This window comes from Abramis brama (assembly GCF_963993115.1).
Source record: "Abramis brama genome assembly, chromosome: 15".
Lineage (NCBI taxonomy): Eukaryota > Metazoa > Chordata > Actinopteri > Cypriniformes > Leuciscidae > Abramis > Abramis brama.
This window is the reverse complement of record NC_139977.1, coordinates 36,704,598-36,732,489: the sequence shown is the minus strand read 5'-3', so window position 1 is coordinate 36,732,489 and position 27,892 is coordinate 36,704,598. Positions and strand designations below refer to the sequence as shown.

The following is a 27,892-nucleotide window of genomic DNA, read 5'->3' as shown; positions in this document are numbered from 1 at the left end:
CTTGTGTACGCACAAAAACTTTGCGTACGCCAGCTTTCACGCTCACGGTCGGATGTACTAACATTGAAATTAACGCGAGAATGTGTGTTCCTCTACGCCAATTTCATGACTGGCGTACGTACATTTCTCATTGTTTTTGTCCGTTGGTGACTCTTACAGGCAATAAAGTGAAGCTGCAAACATTACACAACGAATTGTTCTACAAGTCTATCGCACCACCACCTGTGGGAAGCATTGCTATTAATTTGCAATTTATAAAATAATTGACATATATTGTCACACGAGCTTTATGGGAATATTCTATCAATAATGCAATTAAGTAAGAACATATAAAAGCATATGCAAATTGATACAACCCTTAGTCTATAAATAAAATAAAATATAAAATAATATCAAATATAATATAATATAATATAATATTAATAAAAAAAATTAAATATTAATATATATACGTATATATACACATAAAATATATAATATAATATATATAATATAATATATAATAATATATTTAATATATAATAATATAATATATATAAAATAATATATATAATAATAATAACAATACCGCATTGACGGCATCAGCCAAACTCCTCCCACTCATATTTTTTCCTTTTGTTATTAATTCCGGAGGACAAAGTTCCAAATAAAATATTTGTTCTCGTTTCTACCTCCGATAGTAGCACCTTCAATTCACTTTCTGTAAAGTTTCGTTTCTTGCCGCTTACTTTAGCCATTTTCTTACTGCTTTCTTTTGCCAAAGTGGACTCATTACCATATTTAAATTTACTTAATTAAGGGAGGAGACTAGGTGGGGTGTTGTGCTTGTGCATGTGCGCTCAGTTTTACGTTAATTGGGATGTACAAAGAGAATATGCGTGGGATCCTTCGTACGTAGAGATTCATACATCTGTTTTTTGATTTGACTTTTTTTTTTGTGCGTACGCACATTAACAGCTTTGTCCGTACGCAATGTTTTAGTATGAATTCAACGCAAGTTTTTGTACATGAGGCCCCAGGTCTTCATCTGCTGATGGATGTCAGTGATGATGATGATGATGATGAAGATGATGATGATGTTCTTGAGAACATGATGAAGGGTTTGATGAGAATCTCTCCTCAGTTTTGACATCAGAATAAAACTTTACAGGCTCGTCTGGATCATAAAACTAGAAATCACAAATATGAGTTTATGGGATATTGTTCTCCATCACAACAATCACAAGCTTCAATAGTCTATAGCTTTAATAGTGCAGAAAGTCTGAAGAATCAGTTTGAATAGTAAATCTACTCTCTTAATCATTTTGGGTTAAAAATAACCCCAATAAGTAACCCAACTATGGGTTGGTGTAGTACTTTCCCAACTGTGGGTTATTTGTCAACAAGAATAAAATGTGATGAAGAATTAAAGTTCAATAATGATCAAACACTCACAGTCTGGCATTATTGCCTCCATACTGCTCGATCTCACAAGTGTCTGTTTCTCTGGTGATCCACTGGTTTGTGTCTCATTTCTGTCCTCCATTTTTCTCTCAGTCTTCTTGTTTTCTGCTGATCTGTGATTTCTGCTGATTTTCTTTCTCCTCTTCATTTGAATCTGTTCAATCACACAGACAGAGTTTCATTAAAGCGATATAACATCATATCACGAGACATCAGATCAACTCCTGATCAACATCTGCATGAGCTCAGTGTTATTACAGCATCTCAGATTAACTCTACAATATTCAGAATAATCAATGATGATGAGAAATGACAGATATATAGATGTGAGGATAATTAAAATAATTAATTGATGAAAAAATGCAACTAGAATTGCCTGTGACAGACTGTTACAGTGTCTTTTGTAACTGTTAGTGAGCTGTTACTCTGCGTTAAATCCTGTAGTAGGGCATAAACAAAAAACACATTTGTGTGGCAGTGTCCGGGTTTTACACTGGATAAATTAATAAAGCAGTATCTTCATTCACCAACTTGCAACTTGCAAACACACACATGTGGGAGATGCGGAATGGATAATAATATATATTTTTTACTTGAATAACCCTGCCCCCCCATCCGATAACTCCGCCCCCTCTATCTGATAACTCTGCCCCCTCTATCTGATAACTCTGCCCCTCTATCCGATAACTCCGCCCCTCTATCTTATAACCCTGCCCCTCTATCTGATAACCCCACCCCTCTATCTGTTAACCCCACCCCTCTATCTGATAACTCCGCCCCCTGTCTGATAACTCTGCCCCTCTATCTGATAACCCCGCCCCTATCTGATAACTCAGCCCATCTAACAGATAACTCTGCCCCCTATCTGATAACTCCACCCCCTCTATCTGATAACTCCACCCCTCTATCTGATAACTCCGTCCCTATCTGATAACTCTGCCCATCTCTCAGATAACTCTGCCCCCTATCTGATAACTCCACCCCCTCTATCTGATAACTCCACCCCTCTATCTGATAACTCTGCCCCTCTATCTGATAACTCCACCCCCTCTATCTGATAACTCTGCCCATCTCTCTGATAACTCCACCCCCTCTATCTGATAACTCCACCCCTCTATCTGATAACTCTGCCCCTCTATCTGATAACCCCGCCCCTATCTGATAACTCTGCCCATCTATCTGATAACTCTGCCCCTCTATCTGATAACTCCACCCCTCTATCTGATAACTCTGCCCATCTATCTGATAACTCCACCCCCTCTATCTGATAACTCCACCCCTCTATCTGATAACTCTGCCCCTCTATCTGATAACTCCACCCCTCTATCTGATAACTCTGCCCATCTATCTGATAACTCCACCCCCTCTATCTGATAACTCCACCCCTCTATCTGATAACTCTGCCCATCTATCTGATAACTCCACCCCCTCTATCTGATAACTCCACCCCTCTATCTGATAACTCTGCCCCTCTATCTGATAACTCCACCCCTCTATCTGATAACTCTGCCCATCTATCTGATAACTCCGTCCCTATCTGATAACTCTGCCCATCTATCAGATAACTCTGCCCCCTATCTGATAACTCCACCCCTCTATCTGATAACTCCACCCCTCTATCTGATAACTCCACCCCTCTATCTGATAACTCTGCCCCTCTATCTGATAACTCCGCCCCTATCAGATAACTCCGCCCCCTCTATCTGATAACTCCGCCCATCTAGCGTATAACTCCGCCCATCTATCGGATAACTCTGCCCCCTCTATCCGATAACTCCGATAAATAATCATAAATGTTTCTTGATCATCAAATCATCATATTAGAGTGATTTCTGAAGGATCATGTGACACTGAAGACTGGAGTAATGAAAATGACTGAATGAAAATTCAGCTTTGATCACAGGAATAAATTACACTTTACTATATATTCACATAGAAAACAGATGATTTACATCCTTATAATATTTCATAATATTACAGTTTTTATTTGTATTTTTTATCAAATAAATGCAGCTTTGGTGAGCAGAAGATACTTCTTTTAAAAACATTAAAAATCTTACTGACCCCAAACTTTTGAACGGTAGTGTGTATACACACACACACACACACACACACACACACTCTTGCAACTCACATGTAACTGGAAGTCAAGCGACAGCGGCCAATGGTCAATGGTGGCGCCGGCGATAAACATAAAACATTGTAAATCATGTTAAACTATACTAGAACATTTTAAAACTTTTTCAAACTTTCTGGCTAGGCTTTTTCAAGCCAACTTAAAGTTTGTCTGCGAACTTTTCCATCTAGTTCAGGATTGTGGTCTATCATTCTGCTTTCAGAACAACAAATGTAAAACTGAACTTAAATGATAGCAAAATATGATTTTAAATAAAGGTAATCGATGAGACAAAGTTCTTTTTTCTTCTTTTAGACAGGACTTTCATTATTTAAGTTTAAATGTATATTTAATATGTATAATATATATTTAATAAATATACAATATGATTACATAGGTATTTCATGCTGTATGTATATATTTAATTACTTAACAAACATGTAGGCTACACTCATTCATAAATTATATTTATACACGTAAAAATTCATATATTATATTTATAATAGGCTATATATTATATTTCGCTGCGTGTCATCAATTACAATTACAAAAAAAAAAAAAAACTATAACAAATGATTTAGCCTTTGTTGCTTCAAAGAAAAAGAATGCCGTTTTGAATTCCCCTTAGGACTACAGTAAAACGAGGTTGATCTCTGTATCTGCTGCTCTCTCGCATTCGTTTCTAGCTGACATGAACGCGTTTCGTCAACAGTTCATGTTCTCATTATTTAAGTTTAATAAATGGGTATGCATATTTAATAAATATACAATATGATTACAGGCATTTCTTTCTGTATGTATAGATTTCATTATCTAACAAACATGTACACTCATTCATAAATTATATTTATACACGTACAAATTCATAATTTCAAATGTAGCTTAATGTTTTTTTTGTATTAGGTTACGTCTATGATCTTCGTTACTTGATTTATATTTGATAAACCTTTTTTAATCAAATAATATAAAATAATTACTAATAGAAGTATTTTATTTAAATAAGTACTAAAATTTTATATTGATATAATAACTTATTTGCCTGGCTAAAAGCGGCATCCCCCTCCGACTTCCGGTTATTAGCGGCAGCTGACGTCAGTATAAATATATATATAAAACACAATCCAAAAAAGGAATAGCCTACCTTATTAGGACAGAGCTGACGTTGACTGTCCCATAGATTATCCAGATCGTTACTCTATAGAACCAAGATTATAGGCACCTTGATTCAAGTAGATATGAAGTGGATCTTCTAAATGACAGCTCGTAAATTCTCCTTTTTCCTGTAGCCTATATTCAGTAAATGAAAAGTTATAGTTTAGAATTGATTTTACACATTCAGACACCAGAGAAGATGAAACTGATGATGATGATGAATGATATATAACAGAGTTTGATCTTAAACATCATAAATACTCAGTTTGGTTTGTCACTATTAATGCTGTTTTGTTGACTATCAGCGCCTTTTTTGGGTCAATATATTGCATTAGATCATGTTTAGCATATTTAGTCTCTTTTGCTTGCCATTTTTCTCTTTCTCTTCCGTATGTTTCTGTGGTTTGTGATATGTGTTATAACCTATATTCTCAAATGCATTAATTTCTCATGAAAAAACTCCACTTCAGTTTCACTAAAATATAGACAAATGTCCAGATTTAAATAAATGAATAAAATCTTTTCACAGAACGAAAGAGAAAGTGTTAGTCACCTTGTGCAGAGCAGAGGAAGCGTCCCGAGAGAAACACAGCTCAGAGTAACAGAAAGAGTGACTGTGAGCTTTTCACATAAACACATTCTCACACACGCCTCCTCTTGTAATGTTATACGAGCATATGCGACTCCCACTCAAGGGGTGTAGTCAACATTTCAGACAATATTGAACAAACCAGGTGATCTTTAACTAGAAAATGAATATTTTATCTTATAACCTAGTATAATAGTCTAGTAGCCAGCCCATAGAGCCCCATTGTGAACCCGGAAATGTTGAGTACACCAAAGTTTTATTGCAGAAATGTGAAGTATGGGTCCCCAGCATACAGAAACTGCCGGATGCTAATTTACATATGTTGAGCAATTTGCATAATTAGCATAATTAGCATTATTAGCTTAATCGTCCATTTTGACCACATAATTTGCACTGTATGGGCAATTTCTACAATATGTGAGTGGTTTTAGAGGTTTTAGAGGATGCTGATTTCATTTCTGGCACTTTCAGAATTCAAAATGGTAATTCTATAACAAATTTAGATAAATTTAGACATTTTTTTATTAATTTCGGCCAAAATTTTAGGTTATTTTCATGGTAAACACAATAATCTCACATTTCAGAATAACAAGAGCTCTTGCCCTTTGATGTGAATGTTGCTAACCTTAAATTTGTTTACATTTCTTGAGGTCCAGTTATGTTTTTATGCAAATAAGCTGTTGCAGCTAGCTGGTGTAGTTGTAATAAGTATGTTGTAAAGCAAGGGAGCATAGTCTAGTTTTAAAGTCGAAATTCACCTTGCAAATATTTTTTTCTTATATCACCTTAATATTCGTAAAAGTCAGTCAAGGGATTTAATGTTGACATTTTAATGTTGATATTACTTATGTTTTCACATTAAGATAAAAGGTGGACAGAGTTATAGTGACCGTATTGTTCAATACATTGTGAATTTCTAGTCAGATCCATTTTGTGGGTGAATCTGGTGTTCTAAAATGAGTTACCATTATTTAAAAATATCGTATTCTTCTTTTTTTCAAATTCAGACTTCTTGTGGTTTGATAAGGAAAGGATTAAAAACAGTCGATATTCAGTGTTATTGCTGCTTTTTCAAGTTGTTGTGGAGGATTATTTAACCATTCAACTCTAGGGTTAAGTACTTTCAAAACAAAGAGAGATGGTTTGATCAAGTCGAAATGTCGGGAAAGAAGTGTCTGTTTGCTCCATGCAGTGGAAAAGTGTGCAACTTTAAATCTTTTATCTGGGTCCAAAGGAATCACTACTATACTAATTAAGAGCTCGGAGACACAGCCATACATGAGACTTTGTCAAACATTATTGCTACTGATGGTGCTTCATCAGCTTCTGTGCTATGTCACAAATCTTGCTATAGCTCATATACTACTAGCTCTAGAAACGTGAGCAAACGCAAGTCAGACTCATGTCAGAGTCAGCCAGGAAAGCGAATCATTCGTTCTCAACTCTCTGCCTTTGATTATTCAAAACAGTGCTTGTTCTGCGGTCTTATTTGTGAAGAAAAAGACTCTAAAAATCCTAACAGGTGGAATCCAGTTAAAAAATGTCAGACTTTAGATAGGCCAGGCCTTCCACCCTTGAAAGATGAGATTTTGTCTAAATGTGATGAATGGCTAGCCTAGAAATCTAGATGCACCCTAGCGGCAGCAAAATTTATTTTGCAGCCAGTGTAGTCTAGCAACTCTCCGTTGACTTTCGAGCTGGAAAAAACAAACTCTAGTCAGGCCAATCAAATCATGTATAGAGTTGGTGGGCGGGCTTAACAATGACGGCAGAGTTGTGACGGTTCTGCGTGAATTCCCTGCTACTTGAAAACAGCGGTCTTTCCAATCGGCTTTGGCCGCGACTCTGGAGGACTTGGAGTTAAGCTTTTCTCTGAGAAAAGAACAAAGAACGGCACTTAAGTCATTCTTAAAAAAGGAAGATGTGTTTGTAGTTTTGCCGACCAGATACGGCAAAAGTTTAATCTATCAACTAGCTCCGCTGGTGGGCAAACACTCTGGTTGGTTGTAGCGCTATCCTATTGCGTGAAGAGGGAATTTGAAAGACAATCATTTATCCCACCCCTCGGATTGAGCCGTGCCAATGGTGAGTTGCCAGACCTAACATCTTGATGTAGGTCTGGCTTGCCAGGCTAATGAACGGCAGGATGATTGGGCAGAAGTTGTGAAGCTACGGGTGAATGGCATCATGGACCTACCTGCAGCTGATGCTCAGTATCACTCCAAGTGTTACAATGCTTTCAGGAATGTACCTACTGACTCTAACGCAATTGCTAGTAAACCAATTGACAGCTGCCTAGCTTCGGTCATAGACCACATGAGTGCAAACAAGTCAGTGACTTGGACTGTCTCCAAATTACATGATGTTTTTGTAGCTAATTCTGGGAGTTTGTGCCGGAAACAAATGCTAGCACACCTGTGTGATTATTATGGTGATGCCGTTATTGTACTGAGAGTTGAAGGATGTCAGACGATTGTTGGCTTTAGGCCGTACATTGCTAAATAACTCAAATTAGTAGGACAAACTGGCCTCTTCAATGATGACGATGATGATGTTGACAAGTTTGTCAGAAAAGTGCGGGGAGAGGTCCAGAATATTCCATTGCCTTGTGAATACGACCTTGGCAGCTTTAGGCATGAAAGGGTCATTCAATATACAAGTCCAACTCTCCTAAGACTTGTCTCCAGTCTTGTGTCCAGGGTAGAAACGGTGACCAAACCAGCACTCACACTTGCTCAATGCATCAGCACATCCGTAAAAGCTGGAATCACACAACTTTGGGGCTAGCTGTAAAACTTCATCATAAGGTAGTTCAGAACTGGTTCGGGACCTAAATGAGCATGGTCTTGTTGTAACATATGATGAGGTCCTCTGGGTTCCGGAAATCAGCTGCCAAATACGCCTCAGATGATGCAGATACACTGAAAAAAATGATTCGTTGAATTTAGTGGTTGCATTCAATTTATTTTACCTACATTTAAACAAATGCATTAAGTTGAACTAAAATTGATTAAGTTCAATGAATATTTTTTTTCAGTGTAAGTACCTGCGGGTATGGACTGAAGAGGTGCATTGGCCCTGTTCACAGTTGGGGTGATAACTTTGATCTTGTAGTCTTCACACCCAATGGTTGCCGCACAAGACATGCCATGGCCACTCAGTTTGTGCAAAATCCTGCAGGGATCCTGTTCCTTGGAGTGGCGACTCCAGACGGTGGGATTACGTCACTAAAAGTTCCCCGTCTGACAAAGCTCCAAGCTGAGAAATTCTGTCCGGTAGCTAACAGCAGTCTTGCCATTGAACATTATAAAGGCCCTAAGAAGCTGACTCCACCCGCTCTGAAAGAAGTGCCAAGAACAGCTACTGTCCAAGAGAGCATCCGAGAGAGGGCTTCTAGAGCACAGAGGAGGGATGATGCTTCCATTCTAGGATGCTTCTAGGATGATGCTTCCAGTCCTCTTCCCCTGGACTGGTCAGCCTACAATGTTGTGCAAGATCGTCACAGTGATGAAGGTGTGTCTAAAATGAAGAATATAAGTGTCTTTGGACCATTGCTCGACTCACCAGGACAGACGAGGATAGTGAAGATGATGAGGCTGCCCTTTGTTAATTAATTGTGAGGCATAGAAGTTTGCCTGAAGGTGGAAGCCAGTGTGTGCTTTGTGTGGTGTGGAGGTGAGGCCCTCTTGGTTAGCCTTTGGTGTGGCGGGCTGACCTGGGTTGGCCAGACTCAGTTTTAACAGTCTTGCATCTGGCGGAGTTTTAACTAGGTCCCCGTTGGATCTTGCGACTTGCGGACCAACCTGGACAGCCCATCTGCCATTCGGGAGTTGCCCTAGCGACTTGCGTGGCCTGTCTTGAATGGCATGTATACAGTGACTATTTGTACATAGTTTGTTGATCACACATGGTGATGGGCTTAGGTGATGTCATCTCATTGGGTGTCTTAAAGAGCTACCCCATCAATATGTATCGTACAGTTGCAGGATCCAAGTTATGTCAAATACCAGCATTGCTTTTCCCTCCAGAAATGCATAACATTCAGCCTAACAAAGATTCATCGTTTATCCAAAAAGCAATTTTGAATCTTCAAAAGTATCAGGAGGGGATTCAGCCTCATCCAGGGTTCGAATTATGATTTCATCTTTGTGGGGGTCTCTTTAAAAAAAAGAAAAAAAAAAGAAAGTAGCCTATGAGCAGGCCTGGTGTAGCTTACTAATGTAGGCCTAAATAAATAAAAATGTTTAATAAAAAAGCGTTGCTAACACAATTCAATTTAAATAGTACATTTGGTTTAATTTGTCGTTTAATGAGGTCTAATATATGTTGTTAGTGGTGTGATTTTAAGCGTGCATTTAAGTGGTCCAGTGGCAGAACTTTTGCCAAGCGTGTCAGAGGTTCGTGGTTTTGGGTTCTAATCCGCACTTGTATATATATATATATATATATCTTTTTTTTTTTCTCATCAAAACCGATTATGTTTTTTCAGTGGTTAAGGACACGTTTGTGTGCATTTTGTTTTGTAATTTCACCGGAACAAATAGAGAGTCTCCACAACGGATTGAAGCGCGCGTCCGAGTGAAGACTGTGCGCGATCGCCACAAGAGAACACAGTATCCGCGCCACTGATCGCAGCGGCAACGAGCACTTTGATCACTTTATTTAAAAAACAACACATTTCAGCGCTAGATCGGCTCTTATTTAACAAACAAACTAAATGAATGCTCTGCTAGTTAACTGAAGATGTTTTATTTGTATTGGTATATTAGTGCCGCGAGATGTTTCAAAAGTGGTGGGGACAATATTGCCCTTAGCAAAAAGTGGTGGGGACGTTTCCCACCCGCAAATTACGCCAATATTAAAATAACACTTGCCTGATGGGTTATGCTACTGCTAGATCGGACGTTGACGTCACTTCTGTGAGTTGAGAAAAGTCAGGAAAAGTCCTGGCAGAAAGCGAAGCATAAGGATGTAGTGTGATGACGATCCGAGATCCCGCGAGATCCATGTGTTTGACATCTTGTCCTATCTTTTAAGTCACGCTACAGTAGTCTGAAGGAAAAAGTGCTTTATTTATAATTTTAAATAATGGTGCTGATGATTTTTAGAGACCCCCACAGGTGTATGATTTTACTGCTTTCATGGGAGCTCATCCTCTCTCAATGGGAGCTCAGCTCCCACTGGCTCCCACGTAATTCGAACCCTGGCCTCATCACACCCTAAACAATGCATCAATATTCACAAGAGCACTCAAGATTCTGTAAGTTGTTTTGTATAACATAAAATTAACCTAAAATTATGACTGAAAGTAATCAGAATTTGCCTAAATAAATCAAAATATGTAATAAAATTAGCTCTTTGAAATCTGAAAATGCCAAAAATGAAATCAGCATCCTCTAAAACCTCTACAACCACTCACATATTGTAGAAATTGGCCATACAGTGTCAAATATCTGCTAAAAATGGACGATTAAGCTAATAATGCTAATTATGCTAATTATGCAAATTGCTCAACATATGCGAATTAGCATCCGGCAGTTTCTGTATGCTGGGGACCCATACTTCACATTTCTGCAAAAAAACTTTGGTGTACTCAACATTTCCGGGTTCACCTAGTTGGCTACTAGACTATAACTAGGGGACACCGGGGACAGTTGCAACACTTTTTGCATTTCTCTCAGTTACTCAGAGACTATTTGGACTAGACCAACCAAATTTGTATATATTAATAAAACATCATATAATTATTATCAGTGTTAAATCATCCAGTTCTGTAAAGCTTCATTACAGAGATTAATTCAAAACATGCACAATATGAACAAACATTGAATTTGGTGAATATTCTGCTGTTAGACAAATATTCACACAGCTTTCTGAAGAGAAAACAGTTTCTGTCGATATCACGCGTCACAAGAACTCTCTGATTATGATGTGTGAAACATCTGAATGAATCACTTTAAACACTCTAAAAAATAATTCTGTGGCTTAGTAAATATTACAGTAATATTTAACTTTATTAACTTAATAACATTTCTGAATATCTTTTACTTGATTGTTCGAGTTAAAACATACCAAAATAATTGACTAAAATCCAACAGTTAATTTTATCTAAAATTTACAGTTATATTTAAGGTTTTTTTTTTTAATTTCACTAAAATAATTTAGTACTTGACTAACCAATTATTTCTTTATAATACACTTAATATATTTGTGAAATTTCTATCAAAATATTTGAGAATGGAGAATTAAACTGATGTGTTAAAATATAATACAAAATACAAAAATTTCAATATTAATTCAAATCAATATTATTAATATATTTAACACACTCTATTATTACTGTAAAATAATCTATGTTTTAAACAATGTAAAAGCCACAGAACCAAAGTCGGCTTTAGAAAGCTGCAAAACGCACACACGCACACGCACACTCCACACACACACACACACACACACACACACACACACACACACACACACACACACGCGCGCACACTCCTCACACACACACACACGCGCATAGTTGTCATTGGCCAGATTCCTGGATGACAGTCTGAATAACCAATCATGCTCAAAACAACTCAGAGAGACAGCCAATAGTGTGGTAACATTGCAACTACAGGAAAAAAAAATACACGTGCTATTTATTTAGTTGTATTTTTAGGCATGCTGTTATATTTATTCAATTGGTTAAATGGTGTTTTCATTGCAGTGCACGATTAAAAATGAAACTTACAATAACTTATATACCATATCTAACAACATATATTTACCACTGCTCTGCTAAACAGCAATTTACCAGAGCAAACAGATTATATATTAAACAGAGAAAACACTGCATATGTATTCATATACAATTCTGTATAGACCTATATGAAAAAACGAATGGATTGGTATCATGGTGATAGAGTTCATTTCATTTATTTATAAAGCACATTTAAAAACCAAAGTGCTGTACTTAACAATTTACAAAGGGATAAAAGACAACTACATAATATATTTTAGACTAACAACATCTGTTCAAGGAAATAGGATCTAAGCATAGATTTAAAAACAAAGAAAGATGTTGCTGTTCAGATGGCTACAGGGAGCTTGCATCACCTGGACCTAGGGATGGACAACATTCCTAAATGTCCCGATCTGAGTGGGCGCGAAGAGTTGTGTGAATGCACCAACTCAGCAAGATAGACTGGTGCAAGATTATGTAAAGATTTAAAAACTAGGGTTAATATTTTGAGTTCTACTCTGGATTTAACCGGCAACCATTTCAAGGAGATCAAAATTGGAGTGATGTGCTGAAACTTAAAGTTACATCCATGTGACCCATAATGACCCTTTTGCTCTTTAACAAATTCTTGACCTTTCCTTTAGAAACACTCTTATGCCTAATAATGTCAACTTGCTTTTCACCCTGTGTGGCACGGTTTCACAACCTGTTGGTTTAGGGCTAATCCTCTGTCCAACGCAACTAACATTGGCATAATTCTATACAAGTTGCAACATATACCCTGTGTTTCGCAGGCAAGGCTTAAGCCTGTAGTCCCAGACTAAAATGCACGTTTGAGCTGTTTTACCTGAAAGCAACTTGCACTGACAAAATATGTCAGTGCCATTGTTTTGTCTCAAGATGCACACCAGTAATGTGTTTTTTTTTTTTCTTTTTTTTTCTAAGGAACATTTTTAAAAGCTAATTAAATGCCCAAATTGAACTAAGGCCTAATCCTGGCTTAATCTAAACCCTGTCTGTGAAACCAGGTCTGGGTTAGAAATTAAGGGTTAAGGTTAACCCTAACTCTAACCCTATCCCTTGTCTACAGACTTTTATTTAACAGCATGGATACTCCAACACTGAAAAAAATTATTTGTTGAATTTACTAAATCTTTTTATCGTAAGTGGTTGCACACAATTGATTTTAGCTACATTTAAACAAATGCATTAAGTTGAACTAAAATTTAGTAAGTTCAACTTAATGTATTTGTTTAAATGTAGCTAAAATCAATTGTGTGCAACCACTTACGATACTTTTTTTAGTAAATTCAACTATAATTTTTTTCAGTGAAGGTGTTGACAGTGGTTAGTCCTTAAGCGTTGATAGGACGAAGATCTTCTCACTGTGACAGTCTGTAATGTATTTTAGCAAAGAATGTTCAGTGAGAAACATTGTGGAATACCACAATACTTATAGAAGTGACATTGTCAGGCTTTTCTATTTACAATGAAATAAGCTAATGCCTGCACAAAATATGATAGTATTATAATATAACAATATAATATGTGATGATAAAGTTTACAGTGGCTTCATAAATTAATTTAAAACATAAAAAAAAAAAATAGTAAAACCTCATGAATACAAACTTCCCAGGAGGACTTAAATGCACCTTATGTTCCATCATGAACCCTGTTGGCCTGCTGTCTAACCGGCAAGCTCAATTTAACAATAATTGTGCAGTTTGCTTGCATTAAATTTGCATCCAGAATTACAGAGTTTAAATGTAAAAATACACATAAATGTAAAATAACATTTACTTTAAAATGACAAGGAAATATGTTAGATTGTTAGTATGGATATAAACCTTTAATATAATGAGCTACATATTTAATTACACATTTTTATTGTAATTTTACACAACTTTGTATGTAATTTAAGAAAACAGAAAAATACTGTATAAATAATACAGTAATTGTCCTGTATAAAAAATAAGCATTACTGTAATTTGTCATTAATGATATAATCCTTAAATTAACAGTCAATTAATTAATTTACAGATATTGTTTGTAATTTTACAGAGTTTTGAATATAATTTAAAATAACAGAAAATTAAAATGTAGTTATTTTCTGTAAAATTTTACAGTGTGAGTCAACCTGAAACTTTCTTAAACGGGCATTGGAAACCATAAACTGCACATCAACATCACAACAGCAAACAGAACAGTGGTGTTTCAGTGGTGGTTTTTGCATTTAAAAATATGCACAAAGATTTTACAACACGCACGCACGCACGCACGCACGCACGCACGCACGCACGCACACACACACACACACACACACACACACACCTTCTTCTAATATGGGATTGTATTGGACTGGTAAAGAGTGTTGGTCGTGACAGGAGAGCCTCCACTGAAGGAGACAATACTTGCCTCTGTCTGCTAATTACCCATATAAAGATGATTATATATGACATATCGTTCACAGTATTTATTTGAATGGAAGAAGCCAGATGTTGCAACTGAGTCTGACCCCAACCCAGGGACGGTTGCAACACGTTAAAAATACCTTAAATTTCACTAATTAACTTTAGCTTTTTGTCTCAATGAGCATACAATTCTGAAAATATTAATTGTTTTAGGCCTACTATAATATTATAGTATTATTTATTTATACAATAATATTATTGTAGCCTATTATTTATTTATTTAGTCATATTTATCAAATAGCAGTTATTGAGTTTTGTTAGTGTATGTGTAGAACACAGGCCTACACAGATTCAGTGATCAGGCGTTACAGATGCTGTTCAATCTCTCCATATTTCAGTGTCAGACAGGAAGAATTGAACAATTTGCAATGCAACAAACTTTTATTAAACATGCAATTTATAACTTGTTGCAACCGTCCCGAACCCTATCAGCCATGACAGAACATCATGTGCCTGCTAGACACACTGACTCTGACACATGCTACCCATGTTACTTAGCACAACAATAATTCAAACTAAGTAAGTTTTGATTATTATAATTATAACCTTTTTTTTTACCAGGAAATAAACACATTGAGATTAAGAATCTCTTTTACAAGAGCGTCCTGGCCAAGACTAACAGACACAGCACGTTTGAGTTTAACAAATATCATCCAACAATACATACACATATACACACACAAGCAAATCCAATCAAATTTTAGTATCAATACATAACTTCTAGAATAACTTCATAACTTCTGTTCTAGAATGGGGGCATCATCCATTACATTTTACACAGCTAAATTTACTCAAATTGTTATGCTGATAATGTAATTTGTAAGGAAAATTGTGCATTAAATAGGTAAGTGGCTATTTCCTGGGAAAGAAACACATTTTAAAAGAAACACATGTACACAACTGCGTTTAAATATATGCGCATTTACTAACTAAGAATCGTACTTGGTTACCTAATGTAACCTCGGTTCTCTCTAGAAGAGGGAACGAGTATTGCGTAAGTTTCTTACACTTCTGGTAAAGTCATCTTTTCTCGAGATAAGAAGCCAAAAAATTATCCTTAATTTTATATTTATTGTCAACGCGTTGCAGCAGCTAGCAGACCTAGATCGAGCTATCTAGCGCGCTCATTGGCTGCCCTGCGCTTCGCGCCCTCACGCGTCACAGCCGGGCGTGGCTTAGCGTATAAAAGGGCGGGCTCGGGGGCTGCTTACCTGGTTTTCATCGACTGAAGCGAGATCAGCTCGAGGCGCGAGCACGGCAGGTTACGCAATACTCGTTCCCTCTTCTAGAGAGAACCGAGGTTACGTTAGGTAACCGAGTACGTTCTCTTACGAGAGGTTCTCTCATATTGCGTAAGTTGCTTACGCTACGGGAACCCCTTGTCAACACCGTGCGCGCCAAGCATCCACCACATAAGTCCCAGGGGAACGTCCCGGGGGACACAGATAAGTGGGAATAAGGCGGCCAACAGAGTGGGCCAGCACATGTACATAAGCACACAGTAGGGGATACGGAGCGGCGCAGCCGGTCCGTACTTAAATAATATCAACCCTTATAGTGCAGCTCAACCAGGAGAGCTAAATCAAGTGAGAGTAGCCTGCACACGAACAATCTGGGCAGAACATACACACGACTTAGACTGACAAAAGCCTAGCCTGCAAGGCGGGAACTTCCAGGTTATAAAACCTGACAAATGTAGAGGGGGAGGCCCAGCCTGCCGCCATACAAATGTCATGAATAGAAATCCCGCTGGACCAAGCCCACGATGAGGCCATGCCTCTGGTGGAATGAGCCCTGACGCCCAGAGGGCACTGCAGGTCTTTAGACGCATAAGCTGCCGCAATAGCGTCCACTATCCATCTGGACAGACTGTGTTTCGAGGCGGCGAGACCCTTGTTGCGCCCACCAAACAAAACAAAGAGCTGCTCCAAGCGCCTGAAGGCGGCAGAGCGTGTGACGTAAACCCTCAACGCCCTGACAGGGCAGAGGAGGTTACCATCGACTTCGCTACCGGATGCCGGTAAAGCCGATAAAGAAATGACCTGCACTCTGAAGGGAGTGCCAGTCACCTTGGGGACATAACATTGTCTCGGTTTGAGAATGACTTTAGAGTCATTAGGTCTGAACTTGAGACACGCGGCGTTAACGGATAACGCGTGTAAGTCACCCATGCGTTTGACTGAAGACAGAGCTATCAGAAAAATAGTTTTGAGCGTGAGGTATTTCAGATCCACAGTTTTTAAAGGTTCAAAGGGATGTGCTTTCATGGCCTCCAGGACCAAAGAAAGATCCCAAATAGGAACCGACGGGGGTCGCAGGGGATTCATCCTTCTGGCTCCTCTAAGGAAGCGGATGATGAGCTTGTTCCTTCCTAATGACTGGCCGCGCGTCGAATCTGCGAACGCTGCAATAGCCGCAACACATACTTTGAGCGTGGAGGGGGACCTGCCCATATCCAGCAGCTCTTGCAGGAAGCAAAGCACCCACGAGACCCCACAAGTTTGTGGGTCTAGATTTTTGTCGGCGCACCATTTAGTAAACACAGACCATTTAGACGCGTAGAGCCTTCTCGTAGAAGGAGCTCTATACTGCGTGAGCGTGTTCACAACCCCTTCTGGCAAGGCAACAGGTATCCGTTGATTATCCATACATGCAGAGACCAGCGCTCTGGATGAGGATGCCAAATCGAGCCGCCGGCTTGAGAGAGGAGATCCCTTCTCACCGGAATCGGCCATGGGGCTAAGTCTGACAGCTGCATCAGCAGCTGGGGCTATGAGGCCCATCGCGGGGCTATGAGGAGCACCGAGTGGCGCGCTTCCCTGATTCTCCTGATTACCTGTGGTAACAGCGAGATCGGAGGGAAAGCGTACAGTCGGCAGCTGGGCCAAGCTTGGGCCAGCGCGTCCTCGCTCTTCGAAAAGAACCTTGGGCAATGAGCGTTGTCTTTCGACGCAAATAGGTCGACTTTCGCTTTGCCAAAAAAGTGCCACAGCAGCTGGACTGTCTGAGGATGCAGGGATCATTCTCCCAGGGGAACGTTGTCCCTGGACAGTCTGTCTGGGTCGTCGTTCAGGTGGCCAGGCACATGCGCGGCTCTCAGCGAGCGCAGTGAGTGCTGAGCCCAAACGAGGAGGCGTTCCACCAGAGCACTGAGATTTCTGGATCTGACACACAAGTTCTCCAGATGGCTGTGAAGCATCGTTCTGTGAGATATTAGTTCTATCTCTGACTGTGCCAGAATCAACCAATCGTCCAAATAGTTCAGTATTCGCATACCCTGATTTCTTAGGGGAGTGAGAGCCGCATCCATGCACTTCGTAAATGTACGGGGTGCTAAAGACAGGCCGAACGAGAGGACGGTGTACTGATATACCCGACCATCGAAGACGAATCTCAAGAATGGCCTGTGACGGGGTATTATCTGAATCTGAAAGTATGCGTCTTAATAAAATAAACCAGTCCCTCGGGCGAATTTGCACAAGGATTTGTTTGGTCGTGAGCATTTTGAACGGCCGCCTCATGAGAGCTTTGTTCAAATATCTCAGATCTAAGATGGGTCTGAGAGTTCCATTCCTCTTAGGCACGAGGAAATAACGGCTGTAAAAGCCTGACTCGCTCAGGGAAGGCGGTACTGGTTCTATGGCCCTTTTGCATAGCAGCTTTGCTATTTCTGCGCGAAGTAGGTGTGCTACTTCTTGATTCACTTCTGTCCCGGTCCATGCTTCACTGTATTCAGCACCCATTCTGACACTCCCGGAATAGCATGCATAGCTAGGGGTAGAATGGCCTCTTGGTTCCAGTCGCCACACGGCGTGGGCTCGTGAACCTGAAGTATGCTTGAACACAGCGGCGCGCTGAAAGCGGTGGCTGGCCAGTTTACATGTAACGTCCCGGTCACCTTGAGCGGGGAACATTTCATGGGGAAAAAGCCCGGAATGCGCGAGTAGCGCGGGGCGTGTTGTGTTTATCAGTAAGCGTGGGCGCTCGCGGGCGGACACAAGACTTACAACATAGCCGATGTGTGTCGGCTTTATAGGTCTTGTCCCCTGGGATAAAAGTGTAGCAGAGCGAGCAGTGAGTAGGTGTGGGCACTGTTTTGTGGGCACATTTCCTACATTTAACACTTGAGCGGCATATGCCAGCTCTATGAGAGTGGGCTCTGCATGAGTGAATGACACAGGGGGAACCGTGCTTGTGTGTAGGGGTGAACACTGGGAAGCGGGCACATTTTCTACACTCAAGACACCATCGGCGTGAGCCGGATAACCAGAATTGTGCTCTTATGAGATTTCTCTGGGTTGCCGTAAAAACAGTGTTTGGGTGCAGGCGAGCAGGTTGTACAACGCGCTCGTTGGCTGCAAAAAACACATCTGCAGTCACCTTTTTAAGGGGACTGGCAGAGCGAAATGCTTTGAAGGCGGTCCGGCCGCGGCGGGACTCGACATTCTTCTCCTCCTTGAAGCTGCTGGGAGGACTACGTGTGACTGTGGGGACAGTGCTTATGTGCAGGGGTGCGTGCATGACAGCAGGCACGCGCTACATTTATGTGACTTCCAGCTTGAGCTGTGGAAATATTTGAGACTGTGGATAAACACAAGAGAAAAAGTCTATCTGTAAAAAGTGAGCCATGCGGGGGCGCAGGGCCGGCGTGGGCTCATATGTTCAGACGCTCATAAATACTTGAGCACCATCATGTGAGCGGGAGGGTGTGAGAGGCTGGTTCGCTTTCTGTATGTAAGAAAGCTGGCCGCGAGCTTGGAGAAGCGAACAGCATAATTTTTATCTGCCGCCAGAGGTCTCTGAAAATCTCGCAGCGCCTGAAAATAGGTCTAATAGGTTAGACAAACTTAGTCCCGGTCACGTTTGAAGTTACAGAGCTGGGGACTATTTTCAGGTGCTGCGTCATATCATTACGCCTGCTGGACTCATGGTACGGCAGAAAAGTTTCTTGATTATTATGCAGGAATGAGAGTATAGTTCCTAGCCATATCAGCCTAGAAAATCGCAACTTTACATTTTCCGTCGGTCTCAGTACACGATGTAACTACAGAAGAGTCAAGTTTTAAATAGGAAAAATATCGAAACTCTTTGGTAATTTTTTTGAGAGAGATGCTAATGGTCTTGTCCGATTCAATGATCTATGCTAAGCTATGCTAAAAGTGGTACCGCCAGACCCGGAGATCGGCTGAATGGATTCGAAAATGGTAAAACTCAACTGTTTAACTCTGGGGGAGTTGTAAAATGAGCCTATTTCCAAAAAAAGTGGAGTATCCCTTTAAGAGGGGACTGAGAAATGTGTGAGAAATGGAGGTTGGTCTGGCTTCATATCTCGAGAAAAGATGACTTTGCCCGAAGCGTAAGCAACTTACGCAATACGAGAGAACCTCTCGTAAGAGAACCTCCATTTACTAACTAAGAATCCTCCATTTACTAACTATCCTCCATTTACTAACTAAGAATCCTCCATTTACTAACTAAAAATCATGTACCCTACACCACTACTAACCCTACCCTACACTGTAAAACATGAGAGCCCCATTAAGTTATATGAACTTACTCCTTGTCTTTAACTCCAATTGCGATGGTAAGTTGTAGAAATTGAACTCAAGTGTATAAGTTTTCTAAAATTAAACTTAAAGTTATACATTATGTTGACTACCTGTGATTTTTGTCTGGCTTGTAAAGTTCATTTAACTCGTGGCTGTAAGTTACGTTGGGGGAGGGGTGATACAGAGCAAATACCGCGAAACACAGAGAGAAGTTATCGCCATTTTGAGTTGACGCAGCTGCCAGCAGAGCCATTACGTGAATTCGTGCTGAAAAACAAAATATCCGTGGAAGGTAAGTTTTTCTTTTTAATTTGTAATTATAAATGAAGGACATTACATTTTAATTCTTGTAAGCAGCACATTGACCGTTCTCTGCGAATTTAATGACAGCATGGTGTTTTCCCTCACCAGTTCACCTTTTACCAGAACACCAAATGGTAAAATAATTTAATTTATAACTTTGGTTCATAGCTTATACCGTATTTTTTGTTAGTTGGTGGGTGTGTAGTAAACGCGTAGCTGCTATAACGTAACGTTACTGGAGCGGAAAATCATTGTTTGCCTTTGAACAAATGTCCGTTGCCAGCTAAGTTAGTTAACTTACAAACATTACACAGCTTACAGTTAATTTCTGGGCAATCTAAGTGGAAATCACATGGTGATGATCGTGTTTGAGGGGTTAGGCCTATATGTCTAGTGTAAGGTTAGGACTTAATATGAATTAAACAATCCGAAAATACTGCAGGGTTTTTCCGGCCTAGAAAATTAATATGGCAGGCGCTCGCTCGCAGCTACCTGTACACCTCTCGGTTGTTGAATTTGTGCGCGAGTACTTTAATCATGCCAGCTGAAGGTTCATTTTTGCGCGTTAGAGACGAATATTGACATTGCTTAATTCAAGTTCATGGAAACTCGTCTTCTCTCCGCTGCGGCTGTCGATAATTCTCTAACGTTGCTATAAGTTAACTTACAGCATTCAAACGGCGCGTCGCGTTCGGTAAGTTAACGACATTCAGCATGTTAAAACTATGCCATGATATATTCATAATACAAGGTTCGAAATTGTGACCATTTGGTCGCATATGCTCCCGAAATTTAATCTGTGCGACCTAAAAATATATTTGGGAGCGAGTGCAAATAGCTGCTAATGGTTGTGGCACGACCTGTTTTCAGGGAGCTGATTATCACGCGAAATTTAAAAGGCTTAATAAGAGAGATGATAAAATAAGGTTTTTAATAAGGCATTTATTTATTTTTTGGTCGGCCGCGAAAGCGAATTTAATCCCGCCAAGGCCTGTTTTGATCGGTAAGTGACAGATGACTGACTGCTGCTCTTGTGACAGCCGGGCGCATTACTGAAAGAACGAGCGACTCCAGAGAGAGAGCCCCGGCCTCGCGCGCGCCCTCTCACCGTCTTCAAACTGTCTTGCTCTCTCTCTCTTGATTTTTAAAATGTTACTGGATTTATTTGTATCTTTGTAGAGATTAGTAATGCAGTGCAAAGGTGCTTAAAATATTACCTTCCATCTATATAATAAAACTGGGTATATTAGATTTTAAGTATTACACTGACCTTAATTGAGAACGTGCAATACATTTTTTCTTAATTTTCTTCTTCTTCTTCCTCTTGACAGATTTCAAGAATGTTCCCTTAATGAAGTGGAAATGTAAGTTTTGTGCATTCTCTACTAATCATCAGGGAAGAATACTACAGCACTACAAAAAGTTTCATGGGCATCATCGGAGGAGTTCAGGCCTCACCTGGCTGTATTCATAAAGACTGTTTAAAAACTTTTCAAACCCAAGCCGAACTTAAAAATTCGTGATCCAGACCTGCAGCTTCTTGATGAACTGATGAATACAACATTCTCTCAGCGAAGAAAGGAAATCATTGGTGACGAGCCGCTCATCTCTGTAGTCAGGGACAGATGGCCTGCACTCTTCAATGAGAGACAGGTAACCAGTGCCAACTCAGACATTCACAGCAATATAAATTACAAGGAAATTATGTATTTCCTTAAATGGGTAGTGACATGGCTGATTTAAATGAATTTGAGGTTCACATATGCCTGTGAAATAATTTTCATCTGTATTTGCTGTCCCTAACTACTCTGTCGCTCTTTTCCCTCTCTCAATCTTTGCTGTCTTATGTGTCTGTTTCAGATAAGTGGAGAGTTCAATAGACTAGTCACCACCGATCTACTGCAGTCATTCTTAAATGGACTAGATGCCTTGGTGCCAAGTCTTTTAGAGCTGTACAAAGTAGCTGTATCTTCAAGCAGGAGGTTGAGCCTTAGCAGTGTTATGCAGTGCCTTGATAAGGAGGTATGAATAACAATGAACTAATTATTTTACATTTGATTACTTAATTCAATTTTGGTTTCTAAAAAATACTGATAGGCCTACCTGAAAATCACTGATTATTTCATTATTATTATTAAATTATTTGTTCTTTTTTAATTAATAACTGTTTACTTTTTTAATAATCTTTGAAATTGATATTTGACCCTAATCAATATTTACTAACATAGGGATTCTAATTTGTATAATGCCAGTCACTCTGTCTTGTTTACAATTGTTCGTAGGACACAAATCAGAACAGAAGAACAGCTGCCTTACTTGGTCTTCCACACTTCTTTACAGAGGATACTTCGGATATAATCAAGATGTGTGATGTAAGAAAATATATTTACACATTGTTAACGCACTTATGATACTGAATTCATTGCAGAGTAGTAGGGATGGAGAAAAAAATTATTCACTTAACTGTCATGATTTTGTTTTTGTGATATATATTTTTTTAAAAATAAATAAATAAATTAATTAGCTTAATTTTAGTCTTTGTTTATAATAAATAATTGCTCATACAGTGGCTTTTAGCCTAATTTGTGCTTCTCCAGTGGCTTGTTTTGACTGGCATCCCAGCCTTTTAGAGCATATATTGAAATGAAGTAAAATCATGACCTGCTCAGTCACCTGCTTAGTGCAATTGTTATTCTTTTATTGGACCATTTCTATAATATTATAGACCAAATCTATTACATGCTTTTTGAATTAGGATTGATACTGTCCATTTGTTTAAAGGTTCATGGTGAAACCCTGGATGTCATTATGAAGGGAATGCGTGTTGGACTACTGATTGGACACGAAGGTGTCCTGAATGATGCATTTCCTCTTGATGTCTCCAACGTGGCTGTGGTGGTAGAAAAGACAATTGTTCTCCATAATCTCAGAGACATACCCACTGGCTTTGCTCTGTTAATGGGCACAATCTACTGCCTTAACCTTGAATATCCCAGCAGTATGAGGTACTCCTTCGAATTCCTGCAGAAAGTAATCATGAAGATTAAAACTGACCACTGTTCTGCCAAGATACATGGACTTCGAAACAAACTGCTGAGATATCATTTATAGACTGGTCTCAAACCATACATCGGAGGGAACATGTTACATTTGCAGTCTTTGTCTTCAGTTACTTGACACTGTTCAAATTTGATATTACCGACCATTTCAAGTAAAACCCAAGTACTGCTGAAAAATCTCAGAATTATAAATGTTTAGATGTGTTTTTAATGCAAGGTTGTTAATTTTGAGAATTTCTGAAGCTTTTGCTGAGGGGACACTTAATGTTACTTTGCATTCTGTTCTTTAATTTAGCTGATTATAAGTGTTTTTAACTAACTGCTGGTGTTGTCATTTACAATTGCAAAGACTCTGTTCCTATAAGAAAGTATGTGAAAGATTAAATGGTTATACAATAGGTAACATAATGAAACTGTTAAATAATAATCCTTTACTTAAAACCTTTTTTTCCTAACATGAATTTTGATATTACCGACCATTTCAAGTAAAACCCAAGTACTGCTGAAAAATATCAAAATTATAAATGTTTAGATGTGTTTTTAATGCAAGGTTGTTAATTTTGAGAATTTCTGAAGTTTTTGCAGACACTTATTGTTACTTTGCATTCTGTTCTTTAATTTAGCTGATTATAAGTGTTTAACTGCTGGTGTTGTCATTTAAAATTGCAAAGACTCTTTGTTATAAGAAAGTATGTGAAAGATGAAATTGTTGTGGAATTTTGTAACATAATGAAACCGTTTAATAATAATTCCTTACTTAGAACCTGTTTTCCTGACATAAATTGTATCATAAAACCAATGTTAAATTTATGCAACATTGAACTATTTACAATAAAAATATTTTTGAGCAGATGATTTGTTGATTATGAGTTTTCAATAATGTAACCTAGTAAGTTGTCTTAACTTGGAGAATCAAGTTGAAACAACGAATGTTCATAATGTAACCTAGTAAGTTGTCTTAACTTGGAGAATCAAGTTGAAACAACATTTGACAAAGTTGTTTAAACTCAGAGAATCAAGTTGAAACAACGAATGTTCATTAGCTAGTTAACTTGTAAAACACAACATTTTGAGTTGAAACAAAGAATATATTTAAGTTGAGTTAACTCATGTTTTTAAGGCAGCAGGTGAACTTTCGTTTCTAAGTTTAACAGACTTGAAATGTTTTACAGTGTACCCATACGTATCATATGCACGTAAAAACTCATTTTGGCATATAAATTGCACGATAAACACAATGCGTGCTATAGAGATGCATTTAGTGTGACCGGGTTGAAGAATCCTTCATTTACTATAGCAGTTTCAGAGCTGCCAACACTCACGCATTCACCATGAGACTCGCGCGACTGACAATTTTCACACGCTCTCACGACACATCCATTTTCTCACGCACAGAAAAATCACGAAGCAAAGAGGACACGGAGACCGACAGACTAGAAAGAGCAGGTTACTTATGATATAAAAGAAAATCTTTTAAAAGAAAAGCTCTCAGATTCTGTCAATTTTGTTACGAAATTCAAACAATAAATACAGTTTTGGCGCTTGTAAATGTGACGTGACAGATCCCTAGCAGCACGTGACCTGATCATCTCTACTAGCTAATAGTAAATAAACACGAACACTGCTGAAAGATACAGTACAACTTACCAAAATGTATATTCCTCATACATAATATCAACCAATCAATCAAACAAAGGGGTCAATAAAACAGCTGGAGAACAATTATGTCAAATAACATTTACCTAAATATGTGTACTATATTACATATTTATTATATTTTTACTTATATCATTAAATAAAGTTGTTATTATAATAAAAAAAACGCATTATATTTAATTTGAGTTATTTTTAGCCTTAAATAATACTGCCAGCTGATAGGGCTCTCTGTATGTTTACAGCATTAGCTGAGTTGTTTTTTTCTTGAGAAAAATTAACGCCCATCTTGTGTACCTAATATTTATCCAAATGAGTCAATATTGCTACTTACTACGTCTGCCCTGCTATTCTTATAGAAACACAATATGTTTTTATCAGTTTGCCCTGCGCATTTACAAAAAGAAATTCGATCAGGCAACAAAATGGCATCCAGGAAATTTTATACTAACTCACCATGAAGAAAAGGTCGACCATCTGACTTCAAACATTTTCAATACATCACCACAAAATCATGAGCGTCCTGAACGAATCTGTGTAGATCGTCACACATTTCATCCTTGCAGTTAATTTAAAGGTCTCCGTTAAAGGAACGAGCTCAGCTGTTCGAGCAGAAAGACTAACACTAACAATAACAGTGCGGTTGTCTCAGATCTCTTGCACAATTCAGGCTTGTTGTTTTGTCTCTGAAGGCAGAGCCTCTACAAACCACATGTTCTCACACACACACACACACACAGTTCTCCAGTCTTATGTCTCTGTCAGGTCGTGTTGTGTTGTTGAGGTCAGTCAGATGACAGTGATGTTCCTTCTTTATTCATCCACTAGCCTTTCATAAATGTGATGGGTTTGATAGTGACTTATCCAATCTGTCACTTTTTTGTCTATGCCATCAAGACTATGATTTTACATTCATCACTCTGATCACACATAGTTGACAGTATTTACATCTAGACCCTCAGTTGAATTTGGACAAAGGTTTTTAACCCATAATGGACCCAATCTTCAACTTCACAATTCTAATTTACATAAATTAAATACTCTCAAAGATACTAATCCAGAGAGTAATTCAAATCAGCATCATAAATTCAATTCAATTCAATTCAATTCAATTCAATTCAATTCAATTCAATTCAATTCAATTCAATTCAACACATTATTCACAACATACAACCGTTGGTAAATATGTAAAATTTTTTCCTCCTTTTTCCCCTCCTTTCCTCTTCCTTCCTTCCCTCCCCTTCTCTTTGAAAAAATAAAAAAAAACAACCCAAGGAGCCCTACACAGAGTTTAAAAGTTTGCTCCCAGAAGGAATGAAAGATTTGTAATGACGGTTCGTCTTACACACAGGAAGCGCATAACGACGTACAGAAGGCAACAGAGAAAATTCACCTGCCAAAGCATGTCCCGGAGAGGCAAGGATACTCCCTGCCTTCCGAACTATTTGTTGGTTACAGAAGACATTAAGGTCTCTCTGTTTCACACCGATAATTTTTGAACAGATTTTTACAATGTTGTTCAGGCTATTCCTGTCTTTAACTGTCAAGTTGTGGAACCAGCAGATAGAAGAAAAACTTAGACTCTCAATAAAAGACTGGTAAAATCTACACAGGATGACCGGCGTGACAGAGAAAGAGTTTAGTTTGCGGAGGAGGTAAATTATCTGTTGCCCCTGCTTCACAATGGCAGCGCTGTTTACATCAAACTTAAGATGGTCATCAAAAACAGTGCCCAAGTACTTATATGATGAGACAATTTCCACCTTTAAATTATGTATGATGCTCTCAGAAGCAGTATCTCTACTTCGCCCAAAGTCAATAATTAATTCTTTGGTTTTAGATGCATTTAAATCAAGGCAATGGTTATCGCACCATGAGATAAAGTCAGTCAGAGCATTCCCATGGTCAGATACTGGACCTTGGAGTAGTGACAACAACGCAGTGTCATCGGAAAATTTCACCAAATAGCTGTTCTCCTGTGCGCTACTGAAGCCATTTGTGTACATGATAAAAAAAAGGGGTGAAAGGACACACCCTTGAGGTAATCCTATAGATAGCAATAAGGGATCTGATAAATGGCCATTTATAAATACCCTCTGCTCTCTAACAGTTAAAAAATCTAAAATCCATAAAACAAGTTGGTGAGGCAAGTTAAAATCACACAGCAGCTTGTCTATTAAAATATATGGCTGCACTGTATTAAAAGCTGAAGAAAAGTCTGCAAACAGAAGCCTGGCATGGGATTTTGGTTTGTCTAAATGCTTATATACACTATTCAAAATAAAAAGTTTTGCATCCTCTACTCCCCTCCCCGCTCAATAAGCAAATTGCAGGGGGTCCAGTCTACCCTCTACAGATGATAGCACCAAGTTTTTGATGATTTTTTCAAATACCTTCATAATTAGTGATGTTAAAGCGACAGGCCTAAAATCATTTAGTTGCCCTGGTTTGCTAATCTTTTTAGGAACTGGGATCACTTTGGAGGATTTCCAAAGAGTGGGAACCACACTGCTCTCCAGTGACATCTGAGGCTACGTCTACATTAATCCGGATACATTTGAAAACGGCGTTTTCTTTTATAAACTTTGTGGACATGGCCTCAAAGATGTGCTGGAGGACACTGCTCAGCTGATCGGCACAATAAGTCAATCATCACTCATTAATCACTTAATTATCTCATTAACTTTAACACTTTTCAGTATTCCTTTAACACTCTATTGATTATTCTTCAGTTTTGAGATGCCAGATAAAGCAACATGTCGAGCCAATAATGTGATTTGATTCTTTTTTTACATGTATTTTAACAGCAGTTTCATAGATCAAGGAAATC

General features: G+C 38.7%; 2 protein-coding genes and 1 long non-coding RNA gene across 3 annotated transcripts in view; 2 read left to right on the top strand and 1 right to left on the bottom strand.

The window, feature by feature from the left end:
* Nucleotides 1-27,892, top strand: part of LOC311096828 (uncharacterized protein) — a 488,849-nt gene that overhangs the window by 307,910 nt on the left and 153,047 nt on the right. The window lies entirely within an intron of this gene.
* On the bottom strand, nt 624-25,807 carry LOC311098211. Its single transcript, XR_014609403.1, has 4 exons — nt 25,519-25,807; nt 4,701-4,846; nt 1,435-1,597; nt 624-1,169 (listed from the first exon to the last, which is right to left on the bottom strand). It is a non-coding gene; the product is annotated as an uncharacterized lncRNA (long non-coding RNA).
* On the top strand, nt 22,309-24,112 carry LOC311098122 (uncharacterized protein). The gene is made up of 3 exons (XM_084138202.1): nt 22,309-22,372; nt 22,633-22,722; nt 23,132-24,112. Exons 1-3 carry the CDS (start codon nt 22,352-22,354, stop codon nt 23,459-23,461), a joined length of 441 nt encoding a protein of 146 aa, XP_083994328.1. The 5' UTR covers nt 22,309-22,351; the 3' UTR covers nt 23,462-24,112.

Coding starts and splice junctions, on each gene's coding strand:
- LOC311098122 (XM_084138202.1), top strand. CDS start 22,352: ATGCAGTGCCTTGATAAGGAG. Junction 22,373..22,632: donor TGCAGTGCCTTGATAAGGAG/GTATGAATAACA, acceptor AATTGTTCGTAG/GACACAAATCAGAACAGAAG. Junction 22,723..23,131: donor ATATAATCAAGATGTGTGAT/GTAAGAAAATAT, acceptor ATTTGTTTAAAG/GTTCATGGTGAAACCCTGGA.